Source organism: Colletotrichum acutatum, assembly GCF_030867785.1.
Source record: "Colletotrichum acutatum strain CBS 112980 chromosome Unknown BDZ83scaffold_163, whole genome shotgun sequence".
In the NCBI taxonomy this organism is placed as follows: Eukaryota; Fungi; Ascomycota; class Sordariomycetes; order Glomerellales; family Glomerellaceae; genus Colletotrichum; species Colletotrichum acutatum.
In genome coordinates this window covers 27,303-40,190 of record NW_026849157.1, presented here as the reverse complement: position 1 = coordinate 40,190, position 12,888 = coordinate 27,303, and the positions used below count along the sequence as shown (strand labels likewise).

Here is a 12,888-nt window from a genome sequence, read left to right as displayed (position 1 = left end):
ATCATGATTCTGGTGGTCTTGCAACTTTGTCGCACCATCCTGGCAAAGCGGAGGGACCTCCTCCGCGCACGTGATATCCAATCTCCTGATCCCTGTCTCGTCCGGTCTCAGGCTGGCCCACCTTCACTCTATTTGTCTTTGCTCTCCACACTTTGATCGACTCGTGGCGGTTTTTGGATGAACGGAAAGAAATCGATGACCCCTGATTACCTCGCTAGACAAGACTTTGAGCCTCAACGTGGCGAGCACCCAGCTGCCGTGCCGGCCGTCCGGCGAGGATTTGGGGAAACATCCCAAAGTGCCGCTTCGGTTACATCGGCAGAGGTCAAGCAAGACTTCCAGCTCGGACAGCGAGGAAGAAGAGACTATGCCCCGCCCATGGAGCAATCCGAGGACCCGGGGGCCTGGGGGTCCCAAGCTTTTTCGCTCCCTTCCGTTAATTGAGGGGCTCCGGGGGCTTAATGGGTCTGGTAAGGTGTAGATTAATTGTCAAGCCCCCTTCGAGGAGCGAGTTTTCCGTCATGACGGGTACGAAAGCGACCATGTTTATATAGGTGTTGCTGGGTTCCCGCCGATCTGCCAATGTCGATCTATCGTCTCCCCGCGTGTCTTTCCATTCTTTCCGACTAAGTCGTTCGTTTTTGAAAACACACTCTTTACTTGATAGGTGCAGGACACAATGAAATCACAGATCTTGACGACCGGCCTCTTGGCTGCTGGGGCGAGCGCTCTTGAGAAGCGTGCCTGTACCGCGACGGCGGAGTGGCCTGGGTTTGCGAACGTCAAGCACGCTTTCGTCTTGTAAGTCTGCAATACTTCTGCATCCTGTCTTGCAGACACGCTAACAGTTACCAGCGGCGACTCGTACTCCCAGACAGGCACGATACTTGGTGACTTTGGATCAGTGTCATCCGGCTAATAGATCACAGGCTTCAACACCTCTCTCGAAGCTCCTAACCCCGCCAACCCTCTCGGAAACCCTTCCTACCCGGGCTGGACCTCCTGCAACGGCCCCAACTGGGTCGACTACCTCACCGTGAAGCACAACGCATCTCTCCTGTACACTTACAACCTCGCATACGGCGGCGCCACCGTCGACGCCGACCTCGTCAAGCCCTACGCCGACACAGTGCTCACCCTCAAGGACCAGGTCCAGACGCTCTTCAACAATGCCTACGCCGCAAAGACAGCCCCTGCCTGGACAGGCGCGGACTCAGTATTCGCCTTTTGGATCGGCGTCAATGATATCGGCAACTCGTACTGGAACGGAGCCGATGCTACCTCTGCGCTCAACACCAAGATCGTGGACGTCTACCAGAGTCTGGCCAAGGAGCTGTATGGGTCGGGCGCGAGGAACTTTGTGTGGTTGACGACGCCGCCTGTCGACCGGACGCCAATGCTCCTTGCCGAGAACGCGGACGCGCAGAAGCTCTGCAAGGATGACGTCGCTGATTTCAATGGCAGGGTCAATGCCATGGCGAAGAATGTCACGACTTGGGAGGGCGCGAACTCGTGGGTTGTTGATGCTAACGGGGTGTTCAACGGTGTGCTTGATAACGTGGCCAAGTTTGACGCTACCAAGGAGTACAAGAACACCACTGGATACTGTGACGCGTACAAGGAGTAAGTCACCCTTGCATTCGAAGAACCTGGCTGGTAAAAGGTGACAAGCTAACTTTTGAACAGCGGAACGACGGCTCAGGACACCCTCATCGACAGCTGTACCTACCCGGTCAACGAGTACTTCTGGCTCAACACGCTGCACCCTACTTACCCCATCCACGATGCGGTTGCCGAGACCGTTGCTTCGGCCCTAGAGGCCGGGCCCAACGTGTGTTAAGGTAGTTGGTGGAGCTTCTGGGTGGTCTGATTGTATCTTCTTGTATTTACTTCCAAGTTCTTGGGACTATGTATAAGCCAAAACGAGCCCCTGTCATTCGTCATTGCACCTGCTTTTAGTGGTGGGGATGATGTCTCGAGGTGTATCATGAATCTTCCCAGACCAGTTGTCTAGGCGAAATGTTGCTATTCCTTGGAGAGGAATGCATGTGAGATCAGATAAGGGAATGTACGAGACCTGAGACCGTTGTGATATCCGTATACCGCAAGGTGTCTAGTGTTTGGGAAGGTGAAGGCGACTATAAGTCACAGTCAACTACCTTACACAGCATCAGTCATTCCACGTCACGTCGCCCAGGCACCGAAGGCTTCTCACGTTCACTGCAGCAGGCCATGTTTGCCAGAGTGGTTACCCACAGAGAAAAAGCAAGCCTATCACGTTGATCATATCCGTTTCAACGAGGCTTTGCCAGGGGCTGAGCACATTGCCAAGGCGCTATGGCTTAATAGGCTGCAGCATTTCCTGCCCGATCATGATGCCCTCAAATTCGGCAACGAGTTGGGGAAGTGGAATAAATGCTATGTAAACTACCTCATGGAGACTATCAACCTCAGGGGGCCGAATATTGACACGCCCTCTGGGGGCAAGGGACATTGCTTTCCTCGATCACATTGCAAAGCAGTGTGGCATGGTTTCATCAGAGCTGGTCAGTTTCTTGTTTGTCAATGAGCCATCTGTTCAATTTGATACTCGTAGTGATGTACGAAATTTAACAAGTCAGTATCGTCTTTGGAAATGTCAACGCAATTTCATCTGCTATTGGGACTTTTGGGGGAGGCTTCGACCACAAACTCAACGGAAGGAAAGGAAATAAGCTTGAATTAAGCTAGAAAAGAGGCTTGGCTCTAAGCCTACAGCGATCTCAGGCTGGCGAATGACCACAAACCAGACATGGGGAGATAGACAAGGGTGGACAAGCCTTGCAACTACCAGTCACCAGCCCAAGTCAGTGCCTATCCTTTTTCTGCGGCAAATCCCAAGACACCGACTTGTGACGCTGGGAGGCCGGGGTCAATATTGCCATCCATGTAGGTCAAATAACAGCGACCAAGCTGTTTGACTCTCTTGGTGATGAACCCAAGATTTCTCTGGTTGGTGCAGAGCCATTTGTCGCGACCAAGAGAAGTGGCAGAGTGGGAATCGGGCGGAGTGGGTAAAGCTGCAATCGCCCGGGGCTAGTGCGGCACAGCATACGCTAGGCGTCCTTCGCCCGGCCGGGGTGAGACACTTGTACGCGAGAATCCAAAGCGGATGTTAAAGCAGGCTATGCTCGTGAGACCGCTCATTTCTGTTTGACGGCTGGCCATACTTAAGTTACGAGAAGAGGCCGGACTTACTTGTGTTGCCCAGCTCATTCTCCATCCTCTTAGCTTGACAATAACAACAGATTCGATCCAAAAATCCACGAAAACCAGACTCAGGTGCTGCTACAGAAAACCAGAAACACAACGTCTTTTCAAACATGAGTTACTATGATACTCAAATTATCGTGGGGATTGTATACACTGTTGTGAGCGCCCTAGCTGCTGTCGCGGGCTCTGTGTTCTTCATTCTCCTTCTTCGAAAGACATCAAAAAGCTATCATGACCCCACTCGCCGATGGGTGGCTATCACCAAAGCTGCCCTGGGGCTCTGGCTATTGTAAGCACCACAACTCCATCTGTTTGAGGGCGACTAACATCAACATCGTCTCCAGTTCCGAATTCTTCTACGTCATTCTCAACATTATCTCCCTCGCATTCGGAAGCACATATGCATACGACTCCACATTGGCCAAGTTTATCTCATACACCTCGTCCATCCTCTCTTGGTTCTTCGACGTCAGCCAGGCTTTGACTTTCCTGGCACTCTTCTACCTCGCACGCGCATTCACCCTCCTCCGCGTCGACGAGACGTCAAAACGCTTCCGGATAGGGAAGACATTCTCTCTCGGCGCCGTCATCTTGATCTCAGTGCTCAGCTTCACGGCAATGTGCCTGTGGATGAGTACCAGAGATGGTTACTATTCTTGGAGCTATGATAGCAGTGATTACGAGAGGGTGATGACGAGAAGACTGGTGGCTCAGATTTTCGATCTCATTTGTGGCATCTTCAACCTCTTATGCGCTATCGGTGCCATCACGTACATTGCCCTGGTCCGCAAGAACGCCCTCAAGGATCCTCTGCACAAGGTCAGTTCTTGCTTCGTTCTCCACCGTCTCTCAGTATTGGGCGATGCGATTGTAAATTGAGCCTGAGTGCTAACATATGACGGCTAGGCCTCGAACCTCGCGCTCGCAATCAGCATCATTTGGCTCATCCGTGCAGTCTGGTCGCTCTTTGCTCAGCTTTCCTCAAGATACGGATACTCCTACTACAACTACGACACTTACACTTGGTTCAACATTGTCTCACTGGTCGTCGGTATCTTGGGCAGCTTCGCTGTTTTCATCATGCTCTACTTCCTGGCCACTCAGGATAAGTACGGCCTCAATACGCGAGGGGAACTGGTGCAGCCCGCGAAGCTCAATGATGAAGAGGCATCGGGCGCCCATATTACCACTGCCAACAGCGTATATTGATTTGGTCGAGACCAATCGGGGGGTCAGCAACAAGCGAGAGGTTTATCCGAAGATCCGTTCTTGCGGGTAGAGCCTAGAGGGCGTGATAGTTACGCCTGGGTTGGTTGGGAATTGGGGACGAGCGAGGAACAGCATGATACCAGATAATGCGTGATGATACTCATTACTTCTAACTTACGAATACACGACATCTACCTCCATCCACTTTGATTATTTTGAATGGAGCCTGTGCACTCTAGGTTCACCGCATGGTTCATTTCTCTTCTTCAGCAACATACTCTTCAGGTGCAACGAAGTCCTCTGATCCCCAGGTCTTGGCAATATATCTAGAAATAAGTCAGCAAAGTGCTGGATCGGGCTAAGGAAGAGCCTTACTTAGTATGGCTCCCTCTTGCAGCCAATTCGCCCTTGTTGTTGAAGAATGTGACTGTTGTATATGCAAGCGTTCTGCCCACTTCAAAGAATTAGTTTGAGCTCGCTACTTTGGACAGGGCTACAACGTACTCTTATCACAGGTGGCGGTGCCCATCATGATGTCGCCAGGCTTACCTCCAGGGTTGAGATACGTGACTATTGAAGTCAGTAAACTGATAAATACTGATCATGAAGTAGATCATGAGAGCTTGGAGATGAAGATGAATACTTACCGTTGATGTCAGTCGAGACACCGGTCATGAATCGGCCCTTGGAAGCGACGGCGAGAGAGCCACCGAGGTCGACGAGACTAGCAAGAGTCCCGCCATGAATCGTGGAAAGGCGATTCTATGGGTCGATTCGACTCAGTAAGTACTCAGTAAGTGGTTCTTGTCGTAACAAGCGAACATGGATGAGACGTACCGTGTGTTCCTTTTGGATTGCCAACTCGAAATCAACTTTGCCCACCGATGCGCCAGTCACTCGAAACTGCTTAGATGTGAGCAAAGTACCGCGTATATACGTGAGTGTTTATTCATACGTTATTGCCAAGAAGCCTAAAGTCATGTGAGTACTCAATGGGCGATGCACAGGAAAACGGATGCAAGCCAGCTTACCTCGGCTCAAGTCCGGAGTCCTTGGTGAACGACTTGAAGACCTGCGGGGCAATTAGAGTCAATTGGCGGTCGGCGTATGTAATATAAACTCACTGAGCGCACGAAGCGCAACGGAGGCAGCTTTGGGGCCATATTCGAGCTTAGGCGGCGAGCAAAGTGACAAGAACTGGTGAGAATGAGCTTCAAGGTGAGCTCGGCGAGCTTCGGGAAGGAAGTCGCGACGGGGAATATGACGTGCGGACGGCAGTACGTACCTTATCTCAGGACGATAAGGTAACCATTTCTCATCGGCACTTCGATAAGATAAGAAGCCCCAAGCTCCAGCCAGGCACCACCCACGAGAGCCCCTGCCTAAGGCGGAAACCTCCGCTAACCCCTGCCCAGTTGATGATTGAATGATCGCTGCGCCGTGCAATTCGCCTGGTCGCAAACCATCGTGAACTCTTCCAACCCTCGACAGCTCTACCACTTCGACCCACCACCCGCCAAACTCGAGTCCGAAACCCCGCGCCGCCTATACAAACATGAGATAACATCAACTCACATCTTCTCTCCCTCCTCTACCCAAAACCCAGCGCGCAAATCGCCCATCATGTCGGTCAGCTCGGGTCAATCGCTCCAGCTGGCCGACTACCTGGAGAAGCTGCCCGGCACGACCTTTAGGAAGCTGTACCTGCAACCCTCTACGGCCTTTGCCATCTTTCGCCGGATGATTCCGCCGCTGGGTGAGAAGCCATGACCTCCCCTTGGATCGATAACTCAGGGCAATGGGTTGTTTCGTTAGAGAAAGAGCAAGGTCGCTGACCCAGAAGCCCAGCGAAAACCATCGTCATGGCTATTCTATACATGCCGCAGCCTATGTTGCTAGAGGACCTCGATGTTTGGGTCAAGCCGGACTCAAGAAGGTGCGCGCTGAAGTCTCACTAGTTACATACTTGCGCCGTCTAACACACCATCTTGCTCTCTCACAGGCAAAAAGACCAGGCAATCTCGACCCTTCGCAGCCTGCACATCCTCCAAATCACACCTCCCTCCAAAGAACGGCCACAAGAGATGCAGCTCACGACAAACTTCAAAAATTCGCTACGCCTCGCCCTCGAAGGCGGCGGATCGCATAACTCCTTCGGCGTGCCCTCTTCCCTCCCCGTCCCGCCCGAGATCACCGTCCCATTCCTCGACCGCTATGCCCGTCGCAAGTGGGAGGACATCCTCCACTACATTGTCAACACCGTGAACCCCGGCGGCGCCGACGTCAGCGGGCCTAAGGCGTCTGTTAAGGATCTGCTCGCCGCCGGAGCGCTCGTACGTCGCGCCAACGGTGCCGTCGGCATCACACAAGCCGGCTTCACCTTTCTCCTCCAGGAGGCCAACGCCCAGGTCTGGACCCTCCTGCTGCTCTGGCTCGAGGCCACCGAGCACGCCTCCGCCGTTACTGGAATGGAGAGCACCGACGCTCTGAGCTTCCTCTTTCTCCTCGCGAGTCTCGAGCTGGGCAGAGCCTACGACACCCAGGCCCTCACCGAACCACGGCGCAACATGCTCCCCAGTCTCCTCGACTTTGGCCTCATCTACATCCCCCAACACAAAACCCAACAATACTTCCCGACCCGCTTGGCGACGACGCTCACGAGCAGCTCCAGCGCCCTCCGTAGCGCAGGCGCAGGCTTCTCCGCCGCTCTCGCCGCAGCTACTGGCCCGCGGCCGTCCAACGGCCTGACCCCCGGCGGAAGCGAAGAGAACAAGGGTGGCAGCATCATTGTCGAGACGAACTACCGAATCTACGCCTACGGCCAGACACCACTCCAAATCGCAGTCCTGTCACTCTTCTGCAAGCTCAAGCTGCGTTTCTCCGACATGGTATCAGGCCGGCTCACGCGTAACTCGATTCGCAACGCCGTCGAGCGCGGCATCACAGCCGATCAGATCATCTCATACCTCGCCGCCCACGCTCACGAGCAGATGCACCGCATGGCCGCGGTACGGAACCGGCCCGTCCTGCCACCCACCGTCGTAGACCAAATCAGGCTGTGGCAGCTCGAGACGGAACGCATGACGACCACGAGCGGCTTCTTGTTCCGTGATTTCGACAGTCCTAGGGAGTACGAGGACATTGCGGGCTACGCCGCAGAGATTGGCGTACTGACATGGCGCAACGATAAGCTTGGCATGTTCTTTGCTAGTAAACACGAGCAAATTAGGGACTACCTCAAGTTGAGGAAGAAGGCTGAGGATTAGACAGAGGCGCTATAGTGCTATTCCGAGAGACATAGATAGACCTAGGCACAGGTCTAGAGGCGCTCGAAGTGTATTGCAGGGCGGCTACATGCATTAGCAGGCGTTTTTGGGACGGAGATGGTTCAGGCTGGTGTAGAAAGTAAATGGGTATTGTTCTTGACAGCTAACTTTTGGTCTCCGGTAACCTCCATCTCTGGTGAACGCCATCTAAAAACAATGCAGGGACATAGGGTCCTTTTCCTCGTACACTCCTCCTGTACGACAGAGACTCTTCTTGACCGAATCAAACAATGGTATAACTCCAGGCTTCCCCCTTCCCTAAGTCCAAACAACCCCAACAAATGTAGTGAAACGCCGATAGCCATGATCTACAATAACCCTTCGATAGCGACATACTTCAGACCATCACATGATGCTTGCTTGCATGACGTTCCCTTGCTTACCCTTGCCGGTTTCTCCTTCCAACTGGGAGCTGCCGAAGCTCCGTCTTCCACCTCCGCTTCCACTAAAGAGCCGTGCGACGAATCCCCTGTCCGGGTTTGCGCCTTCTGGTAGGAGTACGCTGCGTCCCATTCTTCGGGCATACGCCTCTTGCCATGCTTGTAAGCTTCTCTTGGCCTCGGGTGTACCGCAAAGTGCCTGGAGGTGTAGGAAGATGCGGAGACTGCGATTATCTTCGTCCGAGAGTCGCTTGGCTTCTTGGATAGCAGCAGTGCCGTAGCGATCGAGGGCTGTGGTAGTGCTCAGGGGTAGATTGCCACGGCCTTGATAGGCGGCACGTTGTTGCGCAAGAATACTGGCCTTGGATGCGTGGGCTGTGACAAAGATCGATAGAGTTTGCTCTTGAAGGGATTCACCTTGGAAACGATCCTGTAATGACATGAAACGACCCGACCAGTAAGCCGATGGCTGCGCTGTCGTAATGATGAGTGGGTTGACCTCAGGAGTCATGGGGGTGGGAGTTCTAGTCGGAATGGTAGTTGTAAGAGTCGAAGAACTGCTGGTCTTGCGAGATGCCACTGTCTGATGGGAGGCTTTGCGATCACTTCCCGTGAAGCTGGATAGAGATGTTCTAGAAAGAGAGGAGGTGAGATTTGACAGAACGGTAAAAGTGCGAGACTTGGGCAGTCGCTGCTTCTCTATTCCGCCTGTGGGCGATCGTGATTGCTTTCGACGACCTCCGAGTGCAGGGCTGCTTCCGATGGAACTTTCAACTGTCTCTCCCGCATCCCTTTCAATTTCGGACGGCACGGATGTATGAGGCGGCCCTCGCAGGTGTGTGGTATTTGTGATGGCCATGACGGGGAAACTGGCGACAGTCGGATTGCTGGACAACGGTCCTCCTGTGGTGAAGCTGGCTGACAGTCGTCTAACTCCATGAGATCTTGCCACGCACAGTTGGGCTGCTGTTTCCGAAGGCGATATGAGCTGGTTCTCTTGGGAACGAACTCTCTCGCACTGCGTAGGAGCGGCCTCATCTGGAGATGGAATGCGCGTATTGTCAGCGTTGGCGTGGGAAATCTCCCCCAATACTCGACGATCTTTGACAGCAGCTTGTCTTTGAGAAGTGAGATATGGTTGGTAGCTTCCACGACCGGATGGGATACCTTGCCGCTGAAGAGGTGGGCGGGTTTCTCCTTGTGATTTTCGATGGTCAAGTTTGGTAGGTTCGAGGGTTCCATAACCTTTGCTTGCTTCGGAAGTCTTGAGAGTACCACCTTGTCGATTAGGGCCAAGAGTCGAATGGCCTCTCCCCGAATCAGCGTCTGAGGTCGGTTGGGAGATGTCTGAGTAGTGCTTTTCGGTGTCGTTGATGCTCGAAACGACGGTGATTGCTTCGGCACGCTCAAGATCCGGTCCGCTGCTACGCTGGACAGGCCCAACAGGTCCCGAGATAGTCGGGCGCATTGAGGTGTGCTTTGGTCCCCGAGAATTACGGTTCCGAAGCGGAAGGAACGAAGATGCAGATAGACGGTCTCGCATTTTTCCAGCAGAATGATGAGTGCGGCAAGATACAGGATGCACTCGAGGAAAATGAGGTAGGGAATCGCCCAAATGAGGACGGTGATAGTTACCCGGCTACTTCCAAGGGCGTGCTTTGAGGAGGCAACAATAATGGCGATGGACTGGGTGAAAGAGTGGAAGTTGAGAGTAGCCGCGAGAAAACAAGACTTGGCCCACAGGGAAAAAAGGCGGAGGTTGGCTTTGGCCAGGTCGATGCAGAAGTACGAAATCGTGACGATGCAGCGGATGGTGTGGGCGAGCAGGACCAGGCCAAGCGATCCGGACCCGGCGGGGGACATTGTCTGGAGAAGGAAGTGGATCACAAGAAGTAAATCAGACGAGGCGAGAATTCCAGTGTTGGAATACGCAGCTAGAGCGGTGAATTGCAGCCGTGGCGAGGTGATCCAAAAGTGAGGTTCAGATGAAAAAGTGCTCTGATGTTGTTGGATGTTTGGAGGACGCGTCGACATCGAGTGCACGGTCGAGGACCTTGAACAGATGTCGACTCACATGCAGCTCTTGCAGAGAGAGGAAGGCAGTTGGGACTCATTGCGAGAGGAAGGTCGAGTGCCGTTGTCGTTGCCATCATCGTCAACTTCTCCTGACGCCCCTGCCGCGATGTCCCTTCTATCCCAGGTGACAGGGCAGCTTCTACAATACCAAGGTATGTTCACTGAGAGTCACTTCCCATCACTTCCCATCCAAGCCTCGCTCTTACTATAATTTCAAAATGGTCATGATTCCTTATCTCATCAAGTATGTCGTGTCAAACATGATGCATGGGGCAAGAACAACCTCCAGCGCCAATGTCGATGATGCGAGAACCTTTACATGCAATAACGTCTTGATGCGAGCCAGATTCCTCAATTCTCCCATCCCTCAATCTTGAACCTGAAGACCTCGTCACCTTGGCCTCTTTCAATGACGTTACCATTACCATCCCACAATGCTCTCTCGCGATATGTCACGTTGCCGTCCCAGTCAACCATGATGATGGTCTGCCGTTGTGTCCCGTACAAACCCACCTCGAAGCCCATGGTGCCTTGGGCAGGAGGATCGGGTCGTTCGCCCAGCTGCAGGCCTTCGGCTGCCTTCTGGTCATCTGTGGCCCATTGACCCGGGCCTCTGGAGACTGCCTCCTCCATGGCTTTTCGATGGCTCTCGTCGCCCAAGGCAGGTACGAAGATGGATTGCTTCAACTCCTTGATGTAGTCCGCCAGGCTCATATCAGGGTGCTTGGGAAGTGTATCGGTATCCAAGACCTTGAACAGGCGCTCAGCTAGAGCACCCTCGTCCAGATTGTTCGTAACAGCTTCCTGGATGGCCTCCTTGACCAGACGTTTTCCATTCTCAACCTTGGGCCACGGCTTAGGGTCATCGTACACGGTATTGCTGAGACCGTAAACCTCGCCCCGCTGTTCTCCGATCCACGGTACGTCCTGCAGTTCATCGCACCTGTTGGAGATGATGGCGATACCCTCGAGTGCACGTTCGGGCTTTTCGTCGGTGCCGCGCTTTCGTTTCAATTTGCCTGCTACCATGGAAAAGCCACCGACGCCCTTGACGCCACCATCCTTGACGAGGTGATTCACCGATGTTGAAGCGGGCTCTGTGGGGTCGAAACCAAGCCAGGCAGTGACCATGCCACCACGACTGCGGGCAGCGTGGATGGGGTGTTTGGAATCCTGTGTATCTGTCTCGCGGTAGTTTGTGAGGACTGCGAGCTGGCCGGTCTTGGTGATGCCGAGCCAGGTGCCCTTCTCCGCTCTCTGAAGGTCGCGGGCAGAGAGCACAGTAGCGCCGGAAGGATGAGTCCACCAGTGCGGGCGGGACGTTGGGCGTAGGATAAACTCGTCCCGGTTATCGACAACGATGAGAGCGTAGTCGGGGTGGGCGGTGGTGAGTAGCACGATGCACATGCTGGGCGTTTTTTGTGGTCTTTTGGGGGGTTTGCCTGCCAAGTATATCGATGATCTTCGACTTGGTTCTTCCTGAGGGCAACCGTCTTGGTCTCGATGAGTGCCCTCTGGGTGGTTGTGATCCAATGTTTGGTTCTCCGAGGGAGTGCTCGTGTTTATGTTTCCGTAGAGGAGCGGTGGGCAATGAGGCTTGTTCCAACCTAGAAGTTGTTGGTGAATCCAAAGACCTGACGTGTCTATGTATGACTGGTGTTCGTGATGGTTAGGTTTCAATACGATACGTGACAGTGTGCCCAAACTGTGAAAATCTCTTGGGAATTGTTGGCCCTTTTCAATGTTTTCTGTTCTTGGATCTATCAGTCCACCTTAGAAGCACAAAAGTCCAAGGTCAGCTCAGCTTAGCTTGGTCTGGTTGGAGATGGCCGTTGCCTCGGTCTTGGAATCATGCATCGCCTGACGCTGGAGCTTGGCAGGCTGTTGGGGAGTTGGCAGCGTGGCCGATCCTGTGTGCTCCGAGGGTCGGACAGCGGTGCCGGCCGGAGGAGATGACAGCATGCTTCCAGGCACGCCAGGTTTGGATGGATCAGCTTCAGCTTGCGAGGCCGAGCGGAAGCTGCCTGTGCATGTGCATGTGCTGTGCTCTGCAGTGTGCTGGCAGCTGCACAGCGGTACCGGAATCTGCAGCAGCAATACGACGCGAGCAGCTCGGTTCGGGTTCGGATTTTTGGCTGGAGGGAGGAGACCAGCTGTCCCCAGCTGAAGACACTCCGACTCTTTGTCTTGGGGGAAACGGTGGGCTTTGGCGTGGCTCGAGATCTTGTCATGGATGAAGTATGGCGTGAGGTTGAGGCTGGTGATCTTTCATAGTGGCTGTGCTGACCCACCGAGGTCTTACATAATAACATCCGGCTCGCGGGTTATTAGGTAATCAGCGTTGGATAGGTATTCCCGGTCCATTTTCCCCGCACTGCTCAACCCCACCAATTTTCTCAAAGCTTCGAATTCGCTGCTGTCCGCCTTGATACCTGCCTCGTGCGACGACCAATGCCGTGCAGCAGCAGACATCAGACAGATGATGACCGCAGTGTACCCTGGGATGACTCTCCTTTTGACTGTAGTCAACAGACGTTAAGACAGTCCGAAAACCTCTACCCTGGTCAGCGTCCGACGATCAGTACTCCATAACAGACTCCAAGTGAATCACCGTTGGACTCGTCATCAGATTCGTGGTTGCGAAA

General features: G+C 53.7%; 7 protein-coding genes across 7 annotated transcripts; 4 read left to right on the top strand and 3 right to left on the bottom strand.

The window, feature by feature from the left end:
- Positions 1–679: 679 nt before the first annotated feature.
- On the top strand, positions 680–1,627 carry BDZ83DRAFT_591023 (uncharacterized protein; the record flags this gene model as incomplete). Its single annotated transcript, XM_060506393.1, has 3 exons — positions 680–801; positions 856–890; positions 930–1,627. 3 exons carry the CDS (start codon positions 680–682, stop codon positions 1,625–1,627), a joined length of 855 nt encoding a protein of 284 aa, XP_060359000.1.
- Positions 1,628–1,681: 54 nt separating this feature from the next.
- BDZ83DRAFT_590992 (uncharacterized protein) lies at positions 1,682–1,840 on the top strand (the record flags this gene model as incomplete). Its single annotated transcript, XM_060506388.1, has 1 exon — positions 1,682–1,840. A coding segment is annotated over one exon (159 nt), but the record flags the coding sequence as incomplete, so codon positions are not given.
- Positions 1,841–3,260: 1,420 nt separating this feature from the next.
- On the top strand, positions 3,261–4,672 carry BDZ83DRAFT_639993 (uncharacterized protein). Its single transcript, XM_060509461.1, has 2 exons — positions 3,261–4,071; positions 4,159–4,672. The coding sequence occupies exons 1-2, from the start codon at positions 3,484–3,486 to the stop codon at positions 4,459–4,461; spliced, it is 891 nt and encodes a 296-aa protein (XP_060358998.1). The 5' UTR covers positions 3,261–3,483; the 3' UTR covers positions 4,462–4,672.
- On the bottom strand, positions 4,673–5,687 carry BDZ83DRAFT_639986 (thioesterase superfamily protein). Its single transcript, XM_060509460.1, has 8 exons — positions 5,586–5,687; positions 5,493–5,533; positions 5,417–5,432; positions 5,299–5,364; positions 5,109–5,223; positions 4,966–5,031; positions 4,837–4,915; positions 4,673–4,787 (listed from the first exon to the last, which is right to left on the bottom strand). The coding sequence occupies exons 1-8, from the start codon at positions 5,622–5,624 to the stop codon at positions 4,715–4,717; spliced, it is 495 nt and encodes a 164-aa protein (XP_060358997.1). The 5' UTR covers positions 5,625–5,687; the 3' UTR covers positions 4,673–4,714.
- A 397-nt stretch (positions 5,688–6,084) lies between these two features.
- On the top strand, positions 6,085–7,727 carry BDZ83DRAFT_590996 (transcription factor tfb2; the record flags this gene model as incomplete). The annotated part of the gene is made up of 3 exons (XM_060506389.1): positions 6,085–6,217; positions 6,310–6,397; positions 6,464–7,727. The coding sequence occupies 3 exons, from the start codon at positions 6,085–6,087 to the stop codon at positions 7,725–7,727; spliced, it is 1,485 nt and encodes a 494-aa protein (XP_060358996.1).
- A 405-nt stretch (positions 7,728–8,132) lies between these two features.
- Positions 8,133–10,030, bottom strand: BDZ83DRAFT_723920 (uncharacterized protein; the record flags this gene model as incomplete). The annotated part of the gene is made up of 2 exons (XM_060512610.1): positions 8,133–8,846; positions 8,906–10,030. The coding sequence occupies 2 exons, from the start codon at positions 10,028–10,030 to the stop codon at positions 8,133–8,135; spliced, it is 1,839 nt and encodes a 612-aa protein (XP_060358995.1).
- A 564-nt stretch (positions 10,031–10,594) lies between these two features.
- BDZ83DRAFT_591014 (NRDE protein-domain-containing protein) lies at positions 10,595–11,650 on the bottom strand (the record flags this gene model as incomplete). Its single annotated transcript, XM_060506392.1, has 1 exon — positions 10,595–11,650. One exon carries the CDS (start codon positions 11,648–11,650, stop codon positions 10,595–10,597), a length of 1,056 nt encoding a protein of 351 aa, XP_060358994.1.
- Positions 11,651–12,888: the final 1,238 nt, after the last annotated feature.